At 32.4% G+C, this 22,828-nt stretch overlaps 2 protein-coding genes across 2 annotated transcripts; both read right to left on the bottom strand.

Annotated features, from left to right (window-relative positions):
* Window positions 1-405: 405 nt before the first annotated feature.
* Window positions 406-2,330, bottom strand: LOC117167770. The gene is made up of 2 exons (XM_033352938.1): window positions 1,663-2,330; window positions 406-1,256 (listed from the first exon to the last, which is right to left on the bottom strand). Exons 1-2 carry the CDS (start codon window positions 2,213-2,215, stop codon window positions 1,000-1,002), a joined length of 810 nt encoding a protein of 269 aa, XP_033208829.1. The 5' UTR covers window positions 2,216-2,330; the 3' UTR covers window positions 406-999.
* A 16,661-nt stretch (window positions 2,331-18,991) lies between these two features.
* Window positions 18,992-20,103, bottom strand: LOC117167929. Its single transcript, XM_033353177.1, has 2 exons — window positions 19,847-20,103; window positions 18,992-19,570 (listed from the first exon to the last, which is right to left on the bottom strand). The coding sequence occupies exons 1-2, from the start codon at window positions 20,045-20,047 to the stop codon at window positions 19,016-19,018; spliced, it is 756 nt and encodes a 251-aa protein (XP_033209068.1). The 5' UTR covers window positions 20,048-20,103; the 3' UTR covers window positions 18,992-19,015.
* Window positions 20,104-22,828: the final 2,725 nt, after the last annotated feature.

The raw sequence follows: 22,828 nt of genomic DNA, 5'->3' as shown, positions 1-22,828 counted from the left end.
ATATTATATTAGAAAAAAACAAACGATTTTCTACCTTGCTCCTACTAACAAAATAATTAAAGTCACTATACCGTAAAACTTTCTTTTAACTTTCATGGGGTAGTTTTTAGGACACCATATATAAAAAGTGATCATGATTTTTTTACTGATCTTTTATCGTTTTTAACATTAATATTTACAAAATGAACAAAAATTAAGAATTTTCTGTATAATTTCATAAAATAATTGATTAAATAGGTGTAACTACAAAATTATGCATATAAAATATGGCTAAACTTTTATCTTCTGAAATGTAATTATTTAGCGGAAAATGGCTGCGATAATATTGCACTTATCCAAACCATTTAGACTTCAAAAAATATGAATTCTTTGTGTTTGTCTGGTATTTATTTTAAATTTCTTCCTTATTTAGTATAAAACTAGAAAATAAATTGATCTTATTTTAGTTTCATTACAAAATTCTCAATAAAAATTATAATGTTCATGATATCCGAATGATATCTCTGGTACATTAGACGATTAGACAACTATCTTATACAATCTGGTATGCACACATAAATATATACAACATTTGTGTAATTATCTTTATTAACAAATGCATGAAAACAATAAATAGTGCTTGAGAAATAAATAACGCGTTTTAAATAAACTCTTTCATCCTAAAATGGATTTTGGAGTTACATGTTAAAATAGTATATATGCAAACAGCATTCGTCTAAATAATCTTATCATCCAAAAAGCTACTCTGATGCAAGATGCCCATGAGTACGATTTTTGAGATTGCAGCTCTTTCCAAAAAATCCCTCTTTTTTCATGAGATTCGTTAGAGGGTTATTTCGTAATCTGGTGCATTTTTCAATCGGCGAATCATAGGTATGATCCGTAGCTAATCTAGGAAGCTCTCAAATTAGATCCCGGTGGTTTAAGATCTTGACAAAAGATTTCAGGTCATTTCAGATTATTCTAGATCACTCCAGGTTACTTCAGATGATTCAAAATTTACGTGTAGCTGGACGAACTTGATGAGCTTCCTGATGAGGATGACGATGACGACGATGAAGGAGAGCCATACGAACCAGAATTACTACCAGAAGAATAGTAATTGTAGGCCAAATTTTGAGCATCAGCACCGTTTGATGGAGTCCATACTCGAGAATATGGTCCATTTCCATCCCATGTGTTCACCGGTTCGTAACTCGACGTAGTCGAGGGTAGAGGTGGAGCTCCATAAGCTGGGACTGGTTCCATTGACATTCCTTAAAAAATATTTTTTTCATTATCTGCGTTACGTTAAATGTCATTTACTGTACAGAAAATGTTTTATCCTAGTTTAAACATTTATTCTTAGGGGCCTAAACTTTACGACTATAACTGACTTACCAATTATTCAAATCTGTAATACTTTAAAATTCAAGTTTTTTTATTCAATTATTTGTAACTTGAATATATGTAATATCAGTAAAGTAGGTGGCAGTGATCATGCCGATTAAGGCTTCAGTATGCTAGATATATAAGAATAATCATAATTGACGGCCTTCCAAAATACAATTTTTGAAATTTTGATATAGAATCTAGACTTGAACAGTCACAAGTATATTAAAATTTATTTTAAAATTATTGGTTCACTTGAGAATTGCCGAAAGAATTATGAAAGTAACCTACCCATTGGAGGAGTCATGCCACCCTTCTTTAAGAATTGGACAGCGATGAATCCGACAACAACCAAAAGTGCCAACTTTGAAAGAATGAGAGCCTTCAAAGCCTTGAGTCCAATGATGGCAACAAAGATCGGCATCAGAGCTTTGAGTTTCAGCTTAAGAAGAAGTAAAAATGGCAGCAGCAATTTCTTTTTTAACAAACCACGTGCCTGGCTCGTAGCAACTTCATTTTCCTTAAATTCGACATCAAGATCAGCAAGACTTCTGCTAGGTCTGTACTTCAAACTCGCATCAACGAAGGGTAACTCAATTCTATAATCAAAAGACTTTAGATATTTGAATGTCCTAGCAACAATTGCTTCATCAACTGAATCCAATGATCTGGCTTCTGTCGTTGTTCCCAGCTGGTTATCCAAATATCCAAGAAGTTCATGTTTTAAACATGGGGACCAGGATTCTGCACTGATGCAGTGATTCAAAGAATTGAGGAGTAAGTCCTGAGATGCTGAGGATACAGCCACTAAGGCCAGAAGGCCTGTCACCAAGAAAATACGCATTTTATAATATTCCTTCGGTAATCTCACGTGGTCACAGGTTTTAATTTATATTAAAGTGTAGCACAGATAATGATAATTTTTTGATGGACACCAACAGGGACTGAAACTCAATGGGTGATACACAATCGGCGATCGAACTGCGACTGACAGAGGAGTGGCCCGCCCCTTTTATTTAATTTGTCCCCCGCGAATCTATGTTATTCGGTCGCACATGATGTGAATCGGCGATCGAAGGAAAATCATATTTAAATTTCACTCGCAATAGCCGACACGGGTGCGAGAGGTGTTCCCCAATGCTTTGCCTGTCATGGCGCATATTGTACACCATGGCATGCGTATGGGAAACGGAACTTGTCCATGTTGGTATGTGCTTAGGCGTCACATGGGATGGTATGCTAATTTCTGGAGTGAACACGCGACCGGCTTATTATCGGCACTGTTATCTCGTACGACAATTATCTCAATGAGAAATGTGATTTTTTTTACTCTTATTGTATTTTGTATGGTCCTGTAAAAGAATACGTATGTGGTAAGATGATGAAAAAAACGTGATAAATCCACTTGAGTTAAATTCTCAATATTCAGGCATATATTTTAGCTTTAAATCCATGATCAAAATTAGATTTGAAATGAGTTATTATAATCCGGTGGGCCCTCTGATGAATTAAATGCAAAACAAACTTTCTACTTTACTATACTTTTGAAGATTTTTACTAAATGAAAATGAATTTATTCAGTTTTGCTTTAGTAAATGCATATTTTTGTCATTATTCCTGATCTTATAATTGTTTACGTATGAAATTAGCACTGAATTTGAAATAGAATTTTTTTTCAAATTAATTTTAATTTTATAATAATTTTAATCTATTTTACATACAAAATGTATGAAATAAATGTAAATCATTAATAATATGTTTACTATGTATACTTTTTCTGCTTAAGAAATAGCAGCATAATAAGAATAAAAGTCCATTGCTTTCTATGGAGAACTTTCCCAAGCGGAAAAATTATATGTATTTTATACTTAGTGGAAAAAATTACGTATAATTTTAATTTGTTTTATGGAAAAAATGTATCAAACCAATCAAAATTCGATAAAATGATTTCCAGCACGTATAATTTTTTCACTCGGGCTAAACGCAATATTGTTGGAAATTATCAAAGTTTGTATTTTTTTAAAAGATGACATTTCAAAAGGGCTTTTCTACTGAATAAATTATAAATTGAATAAAAGATACATAGAATTTAAGTTCCCGACATATTTAAACTATTTTCTAGTACAGAAGGTGAAATTAGATTTCAATAATTTCACCACGCTACATGCAGGATGTTCCGAAATTCGTGATTGAAATTTTAAAGCTATTTCCTACGTTGAGAAAACAGTTAAAAATTTCTTCAGAAAAATGTGATTACAGAGTTTTTAAATGTTTTAAAATTGAAATGGTTTAATTTAATGATATCTGTATCATTTGATCTATAAATTTTGGTTTTTTCATGATAAATTATTATGATTTAATTTCCATGCAAACTTATATTGCAAAGTATAGCATTCATTTAATTTTTCATTTAAGGCAAGAACAATTTTTTAATTTTGAGATTCAAACACTGAAATTTGAAATGGTTTGGAATCTCTTTAAGTTTAAGCTATACAATTTTAGATGCATTCGGGTTAGTAATGCACATATGTATAATAGGGTAATCCAAAAATGCATGGCAATTTTTTTTTGTCATGCTAAAGGGCAATGATCCCCCACTTTATTCCAAATCCAAAAAAGGAAATGCCTTTTTTTTAATTGTGATTTTGAAAGGTGCCGGTTTCGAGATGAAGTTTCTTATGTAAAATACATGGGAAAATTCACCTTTTTAAGTTTTTGGAATCATTTTTTAGGGTTTGAGAAAATGTGACGGGAAAGTATAGATGCTAGTCGAAAATTATTTAACGAAGAATTTAATGTATAAAACATGGGTTTGACACCGATAACGCACCCCCACGAGACCAAAGATGTCAATTATTGATGAAATTGACCTTTTGATCACTGTATTCTCGTCTTTTTTGTATTTAAAATTATTCATATTGATCTAGTGGACTTTTTATCAACATAGGTTCACACATTTCCCATTATTTAAACGAATGAACTTTGTTAACTTAAGTTTTTTTCGACATTTTTTATCTTACAAATTATTACTATTGGCCTAGTGGAATATTTATTAACTTGGGTTCATTAATTTTCAATAAATTTGTTTAAATAACTCTTTTTAATTCTTTTTTAGTTAAAAATTATTAATATTTCTTTAGTGGAATATTTATCAACATTGTTTATTTTTTAATTGTGTAAAAAAATGTCATTTTTCTAAAAAATATTGGTTTTCAAAAATTCGTCGAACTGACAGTTTATTATCATTAAGTGACATACATTTTTTAAAACCATTTTTTGATTATTGAAATTGATTTGTTTCAACAAATTGAACTTGTTCGCTTTTTTCTTATAGAATCTTAATCTATATTGACTTTCGCGACATAATGTTATTTTTCTCCTGTTTAGAAACTTTTTGCTATACTCTTTAACCAAATGAAATAAAATTTTTATTTGATCCTCATTTCTCATCAATAAATTGTTTAGGTATTAATTGTTTACATAATTGAAAATAAATTAACCAATATTGATAAACATTCCACTAGTTTCGAGCCTACACCAACAGTAATAATTTTCATAAAAAACACAACAAATCAAAAAATTATTTAAACGAATGGATTTCGTATAAACAATTGAAAATTAATTAAACAATGTTGATAAATATCCCACTAAAGTAATATTACCATTTTGCAATAAAAAAAGTATTCTTAAAACAAACATTATTTAAACAAATTTCATTTGTTTAAATAATAGAAACTTTATGAACCAATTTTGATAAATATTCCAATAGACCAATAGTAATCATTTTTAGATAAAAAACGAACTTTTGAAAATAAAGTTATTTAAACAAATTCCATTTCTTTAAATAATTGAAAATTAATTAACCAATGTTGATAGATATTCCAGTATACTAATATAAATAATTTTAATTGAAATTAGACGAGAATGCAGTGCTCAAGGTTCGATTCCATGAAAAATTAACCATCTTAACAAATTTCTTTCATTATTTTCAAACAGTGTATCCTCTACATCAAATTCTATAAGAATCATCTTATTGCTTATTTCTCCATTAGCGTTTAACAGTACACATTGCGCAGGTATTGCATGTCAACCACGTTAATTTGAACTTTTTTCCTTTTCTTGGTAGGCCTATGACTCGCTATCTTACAGCACAGTGGATTCAATTATAGAATTATATATCGCTCATCTCCGACTTGTACAAATAAGAAGTGACAATCTGTTGTTAAGATTTAAAATAAAATTCTTAGTGTTTTTCTACCCCCCCCCCCATTCACGTCACCTCTTTGAGTGTAAGATACAATAACCATAAAAAATTAGAAAACAGAGAGAAAGTCAGACATATAAATAATGTTCAATCAGCAGATTATAAATTTAATTTATTTAATTTATTTCACGAGACGTTTGAAATTAGAGGATACTGTAATTTTAGATAAAATAGATTAATACAAAAAACGTCTAGTCTTGAAAACGGCGCACATAGTTACAAAAAAAGGCGTTAATTAACGGGCGGATGTAGGAAATTTATCGGAATCCTATCTTCCGTTACAGCACAGAGCAAATAGGCCAATACCCACAACAGTTTTAAATCGGAAACCACAAAACGACTCTAAACCAAACACAAAAAGACAGCAATTGAATAAGTTTGTGAGATTGAGCGCGCCTAGGGCGCGCGACTGTTGGTTCTTGCGCTTCGTACTTCGTGATTGTGAATTCTCTTTTGTTAAAGCTCCTTCGGCTTTAACGAGAACATTCTCATCACGTATCTCGTGCTTCGCACTTGATTTTATCCCTGACATTTTTAATTATTCCCACAAATGTATATTATTATTATTCATAGCATGCATTGGAATCTAAGTAGACGAAGTTTCATTGCCCGGGTTAAAAAAGGGCATTCTTTCACAAAAATGTTGTTCCTAAACATTTTATTGCAACTTTTGTCGTTTCTCCAGAAACTAAATTTGCTCATTTCCAGTGTTTTTTATGGTTTAAACTTTACACATACGGTCTACTGATTAGCCTTACTGTTTTTTAACTTCTAAATTATGTATGTGTATATATTATATAATTAAAAGTTTGTCATAAGGAAAACCGCAGGATTTCGCGAGGAGCGGATGCTAATCTGAAAAACTGCACCCGATAGCATATTGTTGATACGCAGGGATGCTTTTCAGGCTATTAACCAGTGGAAGCTTGTCACCTCTAAGAGCACCGATGACGAGGACAATTAGTTTAACAGAATATTCCAAGTACAATCGTTGCATACCCCTGCCAAGGTCTCTATACCTCTCTTTCTTTTCATTTTCCTTGGCTATGAGTTTTTTGTCAGCTGGAGCCGAGAATTCGATAACGAACATGGTTCGCTTCTCAAAGTCAAGAAGAACCATGTCAGGCCTCGAGTGTGCAACAAAAACAATTTTCGAAAATATAAAGTTCCAGTATATGCGGCACTTCTCATTCTCTACAATTGACTATATTTCCCTGGGAGCATTTAGACGAGCGATATTAAGGTTAATGCCGTAAGAGTAACAGAGATGGTAATAAAACACTCTTAGTGCCGCATTGTGCCTTTGGATGTAGATTGTTCCCACATGAGTTGGACAAATAGATAGTATGTGTGCTCAATACTCGGAATGTGCATGGCACGCCCTGCAGCTATCATCGGGAATGTCTTTGCTCAAAATGTGGCCAGACTTCAATTCGGGTGATTTAAGGAAAGCAAAAGTTAGCTCAAACGACATTGACTGATCCTCCACAATTCGGTAGAAGGTGCCGTGCATCTTCTTATTGAGGAGCTATTTACAGAAGTTTTTCTCTTGTGCTTTCTTAATCCGGGCTTTCACGAGTGAGTATTCGAGATAAATAAGATGTGATTAATTTTGCTCAAGCCTAATACTTAAGTTAAGTCCGAGTGTTTCAGCAGCCGCCTCCGCTGCATTGTACAGAAACTCTCCTTTGCCCACCTCTTCGTGCTTCCTGACCATTATAAGAAAAGGGTCTCTTCCATTTCCGACTCTATGTATTCTACCCAGAACAATCCTGTTATGAAGACATTCAAGATTCAATATTCCGTGACCACCTTGACGGCGTGAGATGTAGGGTCGCGGAACAGAAGACTAAAATGCATGCTTTTGTTCATGTACATAACCTTTCATTTCCCGATGCCAAGGGATCTGAGCTCGTTCTTCGTCCATGAAACCACTCCAAATGAATAGAGTACTACCGGGACGACAAGCATGTTCGTTGCAGATACTTTGTTCTTTGCCGACAGTTCGGAAGACCAAATCTGCCGGACGAGAAGTTTGTATCTGCTTCGGAGAGTATCCTTTATAGATGTCACATCGTGAATGCGGCTCTGTGGTACGCCCAGGTATGTATAAGTCTCTCCAGCGCAAAGATGTATAGCGCTGCTATCGACGAGCTCAAGGTCTTCAGGGATGCCATTAAGTTTTCCTCGCTTCAAATAAACCTTGGCGCATTTGTCTAACCCAAATTCCATTCCTATTTCCTTAGTATATCGTTCGACAATCCTTAGAGCTAGTTGTAGTTGCTCTTTGTTTTTAGCATAGATCTTAAGATCGTCAATATAAAATACATGAGTGACCTTCTATTTTCGATCTGCAGGTTTGCCGCAAAAGTACCCGTTGGAATAGCGAAGATCTAGAGATGGTGACAATAATGTGAGGAAAAAGAGGAGTGGGCTCATGGTGTAGCGCTGAAGGACACGTCTCTGAAAGGTGACTTTGTTAGTTGTCACTCGATTTTTTCCAGATGATATAGTAAATCTGGTTTTCCAAAGCGGCATCAATCTCTCTATGCAACTCACGATTTTCGGATGAACCTTTAAGCTTTCCAAATAACAGATGATAAGTCTATGGTAGGTCGAATCGAAAGATTTCCGGTCATCAATCCAGGCCATCGATAGGTCACGCTTGTAGGATGCTGCATCTTTGCAGACGCATCTATCGGTAAGCAGGTCCTCCGGAGCGGAGTAGTTCTTCATCCCTCTTAATACCTTTTTCACCTCCTCTGTAGTGATGGATGGGCATTCTTCATCAAGTGTTATAAGGGCATCACATAGGTCCTTGAAGCTATTTATGTTCTCCGAGTCTTCGTCCAGCCTATGCTGCACTTCGTAGACTTCTCTCCAAAATACTTCAACCTCCTCTAGTTTGGGCGGGTGGTCGATAGTAACTGGAGGTTCTTGGAAGAGTCGAGATGGGTCATAGAGAAACTGTTGATTTTCTCTGACTTTTCTCGAACCTTGGCGGTAAAAATCCTATCGTATGTAATGTAGTCAATCACACACGGAAACTCGCCATAAAGATAGGCTGGGCAAGACAGTACGTCTTGTCCAGCGTATCTTTATGGCGAGTAGATGAATTTGTTTTTTGGTCTTATGATCAACCGTTGGTTTTTTTTACGGTTCGCATCAGCCAAAGCTCTCGCTGCATTGTATACGTACCAATTCATAGTCCAGAGGTCGGATTCTTCGGAAAAATGTCCATGAAGCTCTTCATCAATTTCAGCCTGATATTTTGGCTTGAGAGAAACCTGGGTGTTGATGTTTCTCAGGGGCAAGAAGCATCGCTCTTCCTCTTTTGGATGCTTGTCCGGGGTTGGCCTTAGTGTCGCCTCGCTTTCTCTGTTGCCAGCTTGTTCTGGCTGTGGTAGAGTAGGCGTCCCGCTTACAAGGCCTCTTCTTTGTAGTAGTTCGGCATGGTTTCGCAGACTTTGATGCGAAAAGTGCGATAGCTCCGGGTTTTTCTCACACCACAGAGAATGTAGTCGTGAAATTTTTGCATGAAAATATGTAATTTTTGGATTTTATATTATTTTGTTTGCTGTCAAAATTTTATTTTTTTATTTTTCAACAAAATTCAAAAAGTTGTTATGACAATCTTTCAGGGAATTTAGAAATCGAACTTTTTCTTTTCTTGCCTTTTTTCATATCATCCATTATTTGGCTTAAAAGGATGATTTTCGTGTGTTTTTTGGAATTTTGTAAATGCTATAACTTTAGTAATTATTTATTTTATGAAAAAAGTCATGAGAATAAATTGTTAGCATTTTTAAATACTATAAATAACCGTACAGAGAATTCTTGAATTTAAAAAAAACTTGTCTCAAAAATATTCAAAATGCGCATACATTTTGGATTTTTATCCAAAATTGCTGACTCACGAAGTTGATCTTTAGTTTAGGATACTTAAAAAGTGTACCAGAGCCTAATCTGATAGAAGGATTTTTTCAAAAGTCATCATGCTGCCGGACAGACAGGCATAAATACATACAGACGCATTCGTAAAAACCTATTTTTCAGAATCAGGGGGTCTCAAAACGTAGATATTTTACAGAAACTGGGGGGGTCAAATTTCACACATATCTAATACCTTCTCTGATGAGAATGTAAAAAAACTATTAATAAAAATTTTTTTACTCTACTTTCGGTCAAAAAATCTTATCTATTTCTTTTTGCTTAGATTGTATCGTGTGTCGAAAAATCTAATTTTTGTATTTTCGATGTTTTTTTATAAATAAACAAAATTCATGTCCTATCTTGTATAGTTTTACTGAAAAATTCAATTTTTTATTTTTGAATAGTTTTTCTGGAGTCAAAATTTGAATTTTCAATTATTCGAAAAAATTCAAAAAGTTGATATGATAATCTTGTAGGGCTATCGAAAAGTAACATTTTTCTTTTCGAGTACTATGAACAAGTGTACAGAGAATTTTTGAACCATGAAAAAATGTGAACTCAAAAATTGTTCAAATGGGCTCACTTTTAGTATTTGTATCCAAAATGTCTGACTAAAGAACTTGGCATTTAGCATAGGACTCTAAAAGAGTGAATCAAAGGCCAATATCATAGCATATTTTTTTTCAAAAGTTATCGAGCTCACAGAAAGACAGACACAAAGACAGACATTACATAACAGACATAACATTACAAACATAAGAAGTTTAATTTTTTGAAACCCCACACACGAGACGAAAACGAAATTAAAAGACAAACGTTGTGAATGTGCCCACGCACCAAGCAGATTTTTTTTTACTGTGAATTACGTGTTTCATGATTAAATCCAAAACTACATATCCTGTCAGAAAGTGGTTGATAAAAATTTCTAGATCTTTTTAAAATGCAAATTTTTTGTCAACTCATCTCTTACCGTATTTTGCATAGTTTGGCCGAAAAGAGTAATTTTTGGATTTTTCATTATTTTGTATGCTGCCAAAATTGGAATTTTTGATTTTTCAAGAAAATTCAATAAGTTTTTATGATATTCTTGTAGGGTATTCAAAAAGCAACATTTTTCTTCTCTTCTCTTTGGTATTTTGTAAATGCTATAACTCTGGTAATTTTTGATTTGATCAAAAAAGTCATAAGGATAAATTGTTCGCCAAAGCCTACGGGGGAGGAGAAAAAAGAGCGTTACGGTCCACTTAGGGAACAATTGTTTTAGAAAAGCTGGTTTCTCTGTGCGTACTTTTTAGTATCCTTAAATTAAATCTCAAAACACAGAGTGATAAGCTTACTGTTCGTTTAAATACATGGTTCCCGTACCAGATGATCGTCAAGTTAAAAGAAAGTCTTACTTGCTTTTCGGTCTCACATATTTCCTAAATTATAAACCGTTTTTTTTCTCGCTTCTTTTTGTTCCTAATGTCTAAGCAAAAAAAGGATGGGGGCAGGTTTCCAATGATCAAAATGTAATTTCTTGGTTTTATTTGGTGTTTTTTTATTATTCGTCTTGTGTATTTCACGAATTTAACAAATAAAAAAAATGAATTGAATTTATAATTACCTATTTAACATTTTTTATTCTTTCTCTCTCTCTCTCTCGCTCTCTCTGGTTTCCAGCTTTCTATGGTTGTTGTATCTTACACTTAAGGGGGACGTTAATAAGGTGGGAGGTGGGGAAGCGAATCGGAAACACTAGGAATTTTAATTTAAAACTCTGCAACAGAATGCCATTTTTTATTGTCTTGTGAAATAAATTAAACAAATTAAATGTATAATCTCCTAATTAACAGTATTTATATAATAATACAATAACCTATGATACAATAATATATCATCTCCTACTTAACATTATTTATATAATAATACAATAATCAATAGTTACGTAGGACAGTACGTAGAAGTATAAAATAAGAATTTACTGTCTTCAAAGGTCCGGTTGTTAAGAACTTAATGTGTTAAATGTACGATTGTTAGAAACTGATTTAAAATATCAAGTATTGAATAAAAATGTATAATTATTGTTATCAAAACTTAGCTACATAGAACAATAATTAATGTTATATACGAAAAGACAACGCACAAAAATATGTCTCAGGGAGAAATGTCAAATGTACCAAAGAAACTTTTTCTAGAAGAAATCACTGAAGAGGGGCCCATGTATGGAGCCGAAACGTCTGATGGAAAACTAAACCTTTTTCATCATTCACGAACGCCAAAGCCACAAAATCAGAATATGAAGATGCATATAAATACTGGGATCTGAAAGAAATGTTCTTGATAAAGTTTGCTTCAAGCATTCCAGGAAGCACTTAAACCTGCGAGCGAAGCGATCCGCGCGCTATGAGAATGTTCCCGCGCAACGGGCAGATTTTTTCATTTAAGACGATCGATATGATTTCAAGATCAGCTTAGATGACAGATTAATATAACAAATTATTTATATGGCAGCCTAATAAGATGCTAAATTTTTGTGCCAATAATATGGTCTTTAATGTATTGACATGAATCAAAAATGCATTTTTTTAATCAGATAAGCGTCACGTATTACGTAACCCTATTCATAAATTAACAAAGATGTGCGTGAGGAAATGTTTGAAAATTTTCTTCGATAATAGATTTTGCATCTTTACGAATAAATATGACGAAATCAAAAAATATGCTAAATTCTACATACTTTACACAATTGTATATTCGTAAACGTTAATACAATATTCATTGCTTCTTAAAATATATTTTTCCTATTTTTTACCATTTATAATAAAATTAATGCAAACTAAACTTAAAATTCTAATATGATATAAAGGTTATAGTAGGATATATAAAAAATTACCTATTTCGAAGTATGATATTTAAGCTTAGAGATTTGTAACGAGAAATGGCAAAGCTCCCCATAGGGATTACTAAAATCTTCTAAATTTCACATAAAATAATAGACATCACATTAAATTATGCCTGCATGCACGGAGAATACGATACCGCATAAATTGCAATATATACCGTAATTCCTGTGCTATATATCGTAATTATTGCATTATAATAGCGTAAAATCGTGATATCGTACGTTGCAAGTTTTTACATTATATACCGCATAATTTTGTATTCTACAACGTAAGAATTTAAGTTTATTACGCTATCACATTGTGTTTTTGCTTTTGTGAATTCGCAAGGGTTCGATTAGTGGCCAAGCGATTTGCGCAAGTTACTGCATTATAATATTCTGCAAAACACCGGGACCCGCTTGAATCTATCATATTGTGCTTTCTTGCAATATAGAGGTTTTGCGATATTATTGTATGTGATATCTTTTGCCTCGTCTGCGGTGGTTAGGAAAGCATTGAACATTATTTTGGCCACTATATAAATACTTCTCGCTCAGATGACCTGAGGAAGATTATCACGGCGTATATTGATCAGTAAAATTGATCATGTGTGAAGACATTATTTGAGGAATTCTCCGGTTCTTGAACAATAATCAGTACTCTTTTATTTTATGATAGTATTATACTTGGACACAATATCACGTGGAGGACATATAGTTATAGACGTCGTTAATGAAACTGTCATACGGAAATTTCTCGAGGATATTCGAGTTTATGAATGTTGCTTAACATTTTTTATATAAACATTATTTTATATAATAATACAATAATTAATAGTTATGTAGGACTGTGCTGTATGCTATGGGTCAATAGAATAATGTATGCTATGGTCAATAGAGAAGTTCGATGAAGCTGTTTCAGCAAACTTCGTCGTCGATTTTCGATGAAACGCACTAGTTAACTAATAACCAAAGGAAAGCTATATGAAGTTGTAAGAACAGTGAGTTATTAGTGCGAAAGCATGTGTAGCACAGGAAACTTATCAGTATTCGTGAGTACCGGATGTAACCGGACCACATGTCTACATACCGTAGGTGGCTAGCGCAAAGGTGTAAGTGTTCTTCCGTCCTGATGAAGAAACTGTACAAATGCATTTGAAACAAACTGAGATATTCAATACAACGAGTTTTCATCTGCACATTTAAACGTATGCGAGTTTTTGAAAAAAAGTATTGTTCTTGGGTAAATCGGACATGCTCTATTCATTAAAACAAAAAAAATGGGGAACTTCAATAATTTGTATGCAAACTGTAGATATGCGAGATATTAATGAACAAAGTTGCCGAGAATCCTTAATAATAAACACAGCTACGCAGATATACAAGGATTATCTTTAGTTGTTCTATTCGATTTCAGAAAATCGGACTTTAGAAAGACCGAGAAACCCATTAATAAAACACTTTTGCGCAGATGTGTTTTTTTATCAGGATGTGAGAGCTCAGTACTATCCTAAATCCTGGAATTCGTGTAAAAATTGTATTTTGAAGATCAAATGACGCAAATGCGAATTTTAGTTTTCTGCAAGTATTTGCTTTTCCTGTAAAATAATCAATCCAAGCAATTACTATTACTATTACTTTATGTTTAATAAAATAATATAAGATTTAATTTGCCTTCCATCTCCCTATATAAAATAAAATTAAAAACGTTTATAGCTGTATATAAATATTACAAATTAATGGGAACGTGAAAAGTGAATAACGAATAGATGTAATAAATTCTATCCCTACTCACAGCACTTATTTTTGAGGCCGTCTCTAGGTTCACCGAAATTCGGTGAGCATAGAACAAATCTGTTTTGTGAGCCCTGGCAAACTAGAAAGGACGTTGAGTGTAGACTCTATATTTAGAGTGTTCCTAGACAATTCGTATTATCTAAAGTTATCTTCGGACAATGCTGTCATCCAGCAAATTTTAATACAAAATTCAGGCAAATTAAAATTATTAAAAATTCTTACACACTGTGAGGGTAATTTTCTGAAATAGATCTTTGGGACGTGCATTAAATTTTGTGTAAAATTCTGTAAATTAATTTAATTTCTTCTTATATTTTTTTAATTTATATCTCGCTCTTAACTATGACTCGTAAAAATGATCATGCATCAGTTTCATTTTACTTTCAAAATAATATTATTTTACTTTAGTAGGCTGTATACCTATACATTATTTTACGAATAATTAAACTTTCAAAGTAATGCATATTATATAAAATTCAAAACTCCTGGTTTTTAGAGCGTAAATGTAAACATACACTAGTGGGCACAGACATCAATTAAGATGAAATTTTCCTATTCGCTAATACTGAAATTTCTTTCCAAACCATAGTTCAACATATTCGTCATCAAATAGTTAGAATTTAAAAAGAACAATGTGTATCCAAAAGTTACAAATTTATCCAATAAATAAGGAATTACAATTATGGACAGCATAGTTCAGTTGATAACATGCTTGAAATATACTTTATTACGATACCTAAACTATGAAAATATCAAAGCTGTCAGGGTTTCGAATCCTAACGTGACGAAGCAAAAGAAATTGTTTGTCGTTTCGCTTCAATGTGGATATATCGCCGGTGCTTCGGAGAATGAACCCGTGAATTATATTGCTGTAAAAAAAACACTTCTTATCATAACGCCATGAAAAAAACTCATCTCTATAAAATGTGATGAACAAACATATATGTCAGTAAGCACTATAAAAAATACATATTGGTAAACGCTGTGAAAAAACACGTCTTGTATAAATACTGTGAAAAGAAACCCGCATCATTGAATGGTCGTAATATAAAATATGTTTTATTAAACACTGTGAAAAGAAACCCTTTCTAAGAAACGCCGCGAAGAAAAAGTTCACTCGTGAAAACACGATGAAAAAATATATTTTTTTGTGAAAACGCCGTGAAAAAAACCTTATTCATGAAAATACCGTGATAAGTAACTTATTAAGAAGGCATCGTCAAAAAATACTTATGAAAACCCTCGGGAAGCAAATCTTTTCACATCGTTTCTTCAAGTAAATAATTAATTTTTCCTATTGTTTTAATTATAATGGTTTATTATTTTATTAGGAATAAGATATGTTATATAATTTAACATCAAATGCTCGTATTTTTTAGATTAACCCTTTGGTGCACGTATTTTTCTGTTCAGGGAATTTACTTGAAAATTCTTACTCGAAGTTTTTTGGGGTCGCTGATTACGAATATGAAGTCAGAATTTCGAAAATTTCAATTCAAGATGGCGATTTGAAATTTTAGAAAAAAGAGATATATAAGTTTGAAAATCTCTACTTGTGGGCTTTGGGGGGTCGGTGATTACGAACATGAAGTCAGAAGTTAAAAATTTTCAATTCAAGATGTCGGATTCAAGATGGCGATTTCAAAATGTTGAAAAAAAGAGTTATATGAGCTTGAAAGTATCAAGTTGGAGGTTTTTGGGGTCGCTGATTACGATCGCTGATCTACGATTAGATTCTCGTAATTCTTCAAAATAGATCTCATATGGTTAACACTGACACGTAAATCGTGGTTGAAATGTTGATGAAATTTTTTTAATTTACTCTTACTTAGCGTAATCCATAAATTCCATAAATGCTTACATTATTGAAATCAAAGTATTTAAAAACTCATCTACGATTCCAAAGATTTACGTATCAATGTAAACTAAATTTGATCGACTAATTTTAATTTATTAACTTAAAATTCGTAAGCAGCGTCTCCAAAAACCCCAAGTATATATTTTCAAGCTCGTATATTTTTTTTCAAAATTTTGGAACCGGCATCTTGAATCTATAATTTCTCAATTCAGATTTGAAATTAGCGACCTTCAAAACCCCGTTATACCAATTTTGAAAAGAATCAAACTTTTATTAGGTATACTCGTCCGCCATATTGTATCCGTTATTTTGTTTTCGAAATTTTTGACAACGGATTCGTAATCTGCGACTTTTTTGCATAATACGTTTTTTACGGAAAAATTATTATTATAGTTTTTTCTTGGAATAAAACAGTTCAATTTGAAGTTTTAACGAATATGGTATTTTTTCACGGTTTTTTCATGAGTAAGGTTTCTTTTCACGGCGCTTATAGGAATAATGTTTTATTTCAGCATTTACCTAAATATATATTTTTTCGTAGAATTTTACTGAGATGTGTTCTTCTTCACGGTGTTCTAAAACAATGTTTTTTTACAGCGACCTAATAAACAATTTATTTTTCACGGCGTCTTTGAAAAAGGTTTTTCTTCATAGCTTTATTTGCAGGTTTTTTTCATAAGCACCGGCGATACATCCTTGATTAACTATTTTAAGCTTCTTGTAATCCTACTTTCTGAATAAAGAATAAGAAATAATACACTTATTTTAATAAAATTTTCGTTTCATAACTAATTCCTTAATGAAATTCATAATCAAACTGCTTTTCACTTCATGGTAACTCAAATTATTCACAAAATACGTGATACATTCAGGAAGTGAGTTGGTACATGTTTAGAACAATAGAAATAACATCAAACATGTGGGTGGGGGTCTGAAGTTCCTGAAAAATCTATCACGTATTTTGTGTATGATTAATATTAACTCATTTTTTCACATGAGAATTCTTTTGAATCAATAAAGCTCGTTAAAAAAATAGCGAAACTAGCGAATTTATAGCATCACTGTATTGGATGATATTTGCTGAAAATGCAGTATTTTTTCTTAGTGTAAACATAATACAATCAAGACTCCGAGAAAAGAGACCGCAATTGGATAAACGACAACAGTAGTGCTGTCCGAATAAAGGAAGTTACTTTCGACCTTCTTGTTTTTACATTCAGCACCTTGCTAGGTTCGGTGAAAGTATGCGCTTTGAGAAAGATATGTTCATTGACCACTTGCCATTCAAACGAAGACTTTTTCATTGTAAATTAAATGACCATTGTTTTGTGGTTTAGTGTGACTAAAAGAATTCTTTCTACAGATGGATTAAATAGAGCAAACGGTAGAAAGAACAAAAATAATTTGCGTAAAATAAATAATTACCAAAAAATAAGTCAAGATTGAAATAATGCAAGCATTATAAATTGCTAATTGAAATTAAAAGAAAGTCCTTTCTAAGTTCTCTTGTAGATGTTCGTGGTAGCTTTCAATATGGTTCTATGGTATATAAACTGTTATTTTTCCTTTAAGCTTATTATCATTATCAAAGAAATAATATAACGTATGAATTGTTTGATATTTTCATTTAATGAGAAAAAAATTAAACCTTACACTAAAATAAATGAAAATAGCCTAAACTAGAGCTCAGAGGAACATACGAGGTAAAGTAGTGCATCCTCAAATCTGTATTTAAAACGCGAACTATACGATTGTAAGGCACACTTACAATAGCGTATTGGTCGGTGAAATTGCAATACGTGTATTGCAACTTAAAAGAATACGCGCCACTTATAATGCTAGTATGGCAATTTCACTTTACAATATCAGTATTGTAATTTTGCTATACACTCACTTTAGCCTATCTAGCAGATGAGTGATTTAGAGCTTGGAGGTTACAGTTCGATTTTCTGTGCCTGCGAATTTTGATGTTTCTTTAAAAACTTTCTTCAGAAACATTAACATTTTATGCATGGAAAAATTAAAATAATGGAATTTGAACAGTACAATCACATTTAGAAATAAAGAATCAAGGCTGCGCACCAGTTTCCAGTACTATTTATTAAAAGTTCTAAAGACTTGGAAAAAACACATTATGAAACAGATTTTCAATCAGGTATGTGAGGAAGCTAAATACAATTATAATATTTGTTCATTACTCTTACCTCTTAATTTGAATCTTTCTTTAAAAACTTGGTTTTAGTATATTTCAATTTTTGTCCCTTTGTTTATAATAAATTTTTATACACTCAGATAAATGTCAATGTTTGCCCTAATTACACTTTTTGATACAAATAGACACAAATAACTGAATGTTAAGAGGCTGTTTATTCATTTCAAAATAAATATTCCTGAATTAAACGTAACATTTGCAACAAACTTCACTTAGTCTAACAGCCAAATAATTATGTTTGTGTTGAAAATATTTTCACGTGGTTCAAATTAAAACAGGCAAGGGGATGCTGCTTGTGTTTCAAGTCAACTTTTTCTCTGAGTATACACTTATAGATTTCAACTTTTCTGTCTTTTTCACTTTCAAGTAAGAATAACAACATAATACATAGAATATATTTTTTAAAAATATTTTTTTACATTCACATTATCAGTAATAAAATCTAACTTTTGGTAACAATTCTTCAAGTATTCAGGTTCAGTATTCTAATGAGTCTATATCGTCTATTGTCCATTCATTACTGCTTCTTTTTCAATAGTGTATCGCACCTGGATACAATATTTTTAAAGCTGTCAAATATTAGGACATAAATAAGAAAAAACTTCGTGTTTAGCGCTAGAAATAACAATTATATTCAGTTTCAAAAATAATTTATTAAATACAGCATATACACAGAAAAGAAGCTATTTTACAAAAGTCAAATGATCTAGTACAGTCTCATTTTTGTGCGTAGCCCGAGTACGCAAGGTCCTGATCAAACTGTGAATTTATTGGTGCAGCATTATCCTGGAACGACCTGTATTGAGCAGACTGATATTCCCAGGGTCCATGAGCAGCAAGAGGAGCGGAATGGCTGTCGGCAGCAATTTTTTTGCAAAGCTGGAAAATAGCCAATCCCACCGAAACGACGAAACTAAAAAACGATAACTGAAGTGCGTTCCAAGCTTTCAATCCAAGTACTCCAATTGCCAAGGGGATCAAAGTCATGGCCTTAAGCAGGACAAACACAAGAATTGGGATGATGACTTTCTTCAACTTGGATTTACGTGCTTCTTCAACTGCCCGACCTTCTCCAAACTTCAAGTCGAAGCTCAGCTTGTCATCATCAATATTTCTTGCACTAACTTTCACTGATGATTCTAAAGGAAGTTTGAAGGTCACGTCGTGGGAAGCTAAGTAGGATCTCAGCGTGTTCATGAAGGAAGCTTCACCCCGTGCAGAAACCTCGTCAACTGGGTACGAGTTGCGGGTGACTTCCACAGTTTCCGAAATCTGTTGAGAGATTTTGAATGTTAGAGATGCAATCTTTAATGTATTATGTAAATTCAATTTAATTAGACAGATTGACTCGAGATCTTAGGATAGTGAACATGAAATAAATAATTAAGTTTTTACGTTTTTTTATAGCAAATAATTAATGAAATACTAAAAAGTCATGTAAATACATATTGTATACTACGTTAAATGATAAAACTGATTGTAATGGACCTTCTTTCTATAAATTTAATTCGTGAGTTTAAATTCTAATACAGGATAAATAAAACAAACCTTGAAATTATCCTTGCGGAAGATTTGATCCAGAAGATTTAGGACTTTAAACTTCATGCAGGCGATTTCGTCATTTTTCTGCGCACATTCAGCTTTGGTCTGGTCCACCAAAGAATCCATGCTGGTGCCCTTCCAGAATTCGTTTTTGGCAGGCTGGGCTGCAGCCAGAGCCAGGATGGAACACAACACAAAAAGCTTCATGGTTCTGAAAGTTTAAGGATAAGACCCTGAAATTTTTCGATCAATTGCTTGAAGACAATGTCAAGGACTGAGGCGGGTTAGCGACTGATGCCAATAGGTTGGGCCAATGCCTATTTATACGAGGCCTATCGTTGAATTAAATTACCCTCGCCAAGTTGCATTAACTGCCCCTACTACTGGAGAATTTTCTTTTCGTTCAGTATGGTCTTCGATTATTGAGGCCTCGGCGCGAACATGTCGCGAATTAATAATGAAAGAGGGTGACCGAACTGGAGAACGATGGTGAGCTTACAGAAGAACGCCGATGAGAATTATTCGTAGGAAGTATTGAACTTCCTTTAGGATAATTATTAGTGGATAAAGGGTTCAAGGACGAGGGAAGAAAATTTTATGGGGAATTTGTGAGAAATTGATTAGATCAGTGATTTAAGAAAATGGTGTTGCTATTTACGATCATAATAAGTCTGAATAAGATCAGAAATAAGCATAGTAGAATTTAGTTGCACTTTAGTCACTCCATGCGAAACCTTCTACTGAGTTATTGAAAATTTTAAATTTATAGAATACTTTATTTGTAGGTAATTGAATCGTTTTTGATTTGCATGAAAATGATATTTATAACTTTTGAGATCAATTATCATGTACTGAATTATTATTTTAAAGACCCCGTAAGTTTTTAGAATTGTGTATCTTTCAATTATGATGATAGTTAATAGTCCATATTTAAATTTCAAGATGACAAGCTTGTCATTTTTTACTTTTTTGTATCATTTTAAAATAAGTCAATATTAGTAAATTTATTAAATATTCTGTTAGAATTTTTCTAATGCGGATAAGTATTTTATCACTCTCCTCTTCAGATTTTTAACTTCAAAACCTTTTGAATTAAGAAATGATAAATTTAAATTAGAAGCCTTATAAATGAAGAATGTCATGGTATAACCATGTAAGTGCAACTTGTGTCATAGCACGTTGCTATTAATCAAATTTATGAAGAAATTATATAAAAAAATCTGCCCGCTTCGCGGGTACATTCTCATCGCGCGCTATGTGCGCGGCTCACTGCGCTCGCAAGTTTGAGCGCGCCCGGGGCGCGCGCTTGTTGGTTCTCGCACTTCGCGCTCGACAGTATATTTATCTCGCGCTTCGCGCTCGATAATGTATTTACCTTGCGCTACGCGCTCGACTTTTCTGCACAGACTTTTTAAAATTAAAGGTAAAAGTATCGTCAACAGTAATTTAATGATTGTGCATTCTCTTTTGTTAAAGCTCCTTAGGCTTTAACGAACACATTCTCATCACGTATCTCGTGCTTCGCATAGAGTTTTTCCCTGAAATTTTATATCATTCCCATAAATGTATATTATTATAATTCGCAACTTGCGTTGGTATTAAAAGAGAGAAAATTTCATTGTCCTGTTTAAACAAATTTGAAAATATTTTTTGCAATTCATTTTGAAGTTACCCTAAATTATTATTAGTTTATCCTAAATTTTATTACATTCTTCTAAATTTACTCAATTCTATTCATTCGATAAAGTTTTTATTTCATTCATCTTGAAGTCTTTAAAACTCACCCTAAATTTGGAGGCATTTGATCAAATTCTTTTAAAGTTTTTTCAATTTTTCCCTAATTAATTTCAAACTCATTTCTGAATTTATTGAATTATGATTGTACAAAATGTAGAACTGATTTATTTTGAAAGTGGTTAGTTTAAATAAGTTTGTTTTGGAAATGTTATATTATATATATTTTTAAAGTAATTGAAAATGGTACATTTCAGTATTTAAAAAAATATTATATTCATTTTATAAGATATTATCTTAAAACTATTCTGCTTCTACGTTTTTCATTTTTTAAAGAATGGTTGCGTATCAAATTAATTGATTCAGAAAGTGCGCTTTTAATACTTTGAATCATAATTTTTGTTTATTTTTCATGTTTTGAATTTGAAAATGTAAATTAGAAAAAAGCCTTTTTGGAGATTAAAAAAACTGGTAAATTTTGATTTGCTAAAAGTTAAAAAAACGGCCTGTCGTATGGAAAAAATAGGTGAAGGGAATTTTGTAGCTACGTTTTTGATCATACGCCCTTATGAATATTTTAATTTGTCTTGTGCCGTTTCTCTAAAAAGTCAATTTAATTATTTAGAATCTTATTTTTTACGATTAAAACGAAAACCACGCGTTTTATCAAAAAATTAATTCAAAAAAAAATTTAGATTTTTCTGGTCTAATTAACCTTTCTCTTATATCTTGTGTCATTTTACCAAACATGTAATTTTTTTTATTTTTAATATTGTTATTCCCGATTAAAATAGAAACTACTAATCATATAAAAAAAACTATTAATAAAAATTTTTGATCTCTACTTTCGGCAAAAAAATGTTAATTTGAATTATCAATTTTTCGAAAAAATTCAAAAAGTTGTTATGATAATCTTGTAAGGCTTTCGTAAATTAACATTTTACTTTTCAAGCAATATGAACAAGGCTACACAGAATTTTTGCATCATGAAAAAATGTGGTCTCAAAAAGATTCAAAATACGCTCACTTTTAAAATTTGTATCCAAAATGGCTGACCAACGAACTTGGCATTTAGCTTAGGACACTAAAAGAGTGTATCAAAGGCCAATCTAATACATTATTTTGTTCAAAAGTTATCGTGCTCATAGACAGACAGACAGACATAAAGACAGACACATTCGTAAAAACCTGTTTTTCGGATTTAAGGGGTCTCAAAACGTGAATTTTTGACAGAAACTGTTAGGGGGGGGGGGG

The sequence above is a fragment of the Belonocnema kinseyi genome, chromosome 2, assembly GCF_010883055.1.
Source record: "Belonocnema kinseyi isolate 2016_QV_RU_SX_M_011 chromosome 2, B_treatae_v1, whole genome shotgun sequence".
Taxonomy (NCBI): Eukaryota; Metazoa; Arthropoda; class Insecta; order Hymenoptera; family Cynipidae; genus Belonocnema; species Belonocnema kinseyi.
Note: the sequence above shows the minus strand (reverse complement) of the source record. Positions and strands in the feature narration are given on the sequence as shown.

Excerpts from the sequence above, each read along its gene's own strand:
- LOC117167929 (XM_033353177.1), bottom strand. The coding sequence starts at position 20,047 with ATGAAGCTTTTTGTGTTGTGTTCCATCCTGGCTCTGGCTGCAGCCCAG. Across the intron at positions 19,571-19,846 it reads TCCGCAAGGATAATTTCAAG|ATTTCGGAAACTGTGGAAGT; the intron begins GTTTGTTTTATT and ends ATCTCTCAACAG.
- LOC117167770 (XM_033352938.1), bottom strand. The coding sequence starts at position 2,215 with ATGCGTATTTTCTTGGTGACAGGCCTTCTGGCCTTAGTGGCTGTATCC. Across the intron at positions 1,257-1,662 it reads TGGCATGACTCCTCCAATGG|GAATGTCAATGGAACCAGTC; the intron begins GTAGGTTACTTT and ends ATATTTTTTAAG.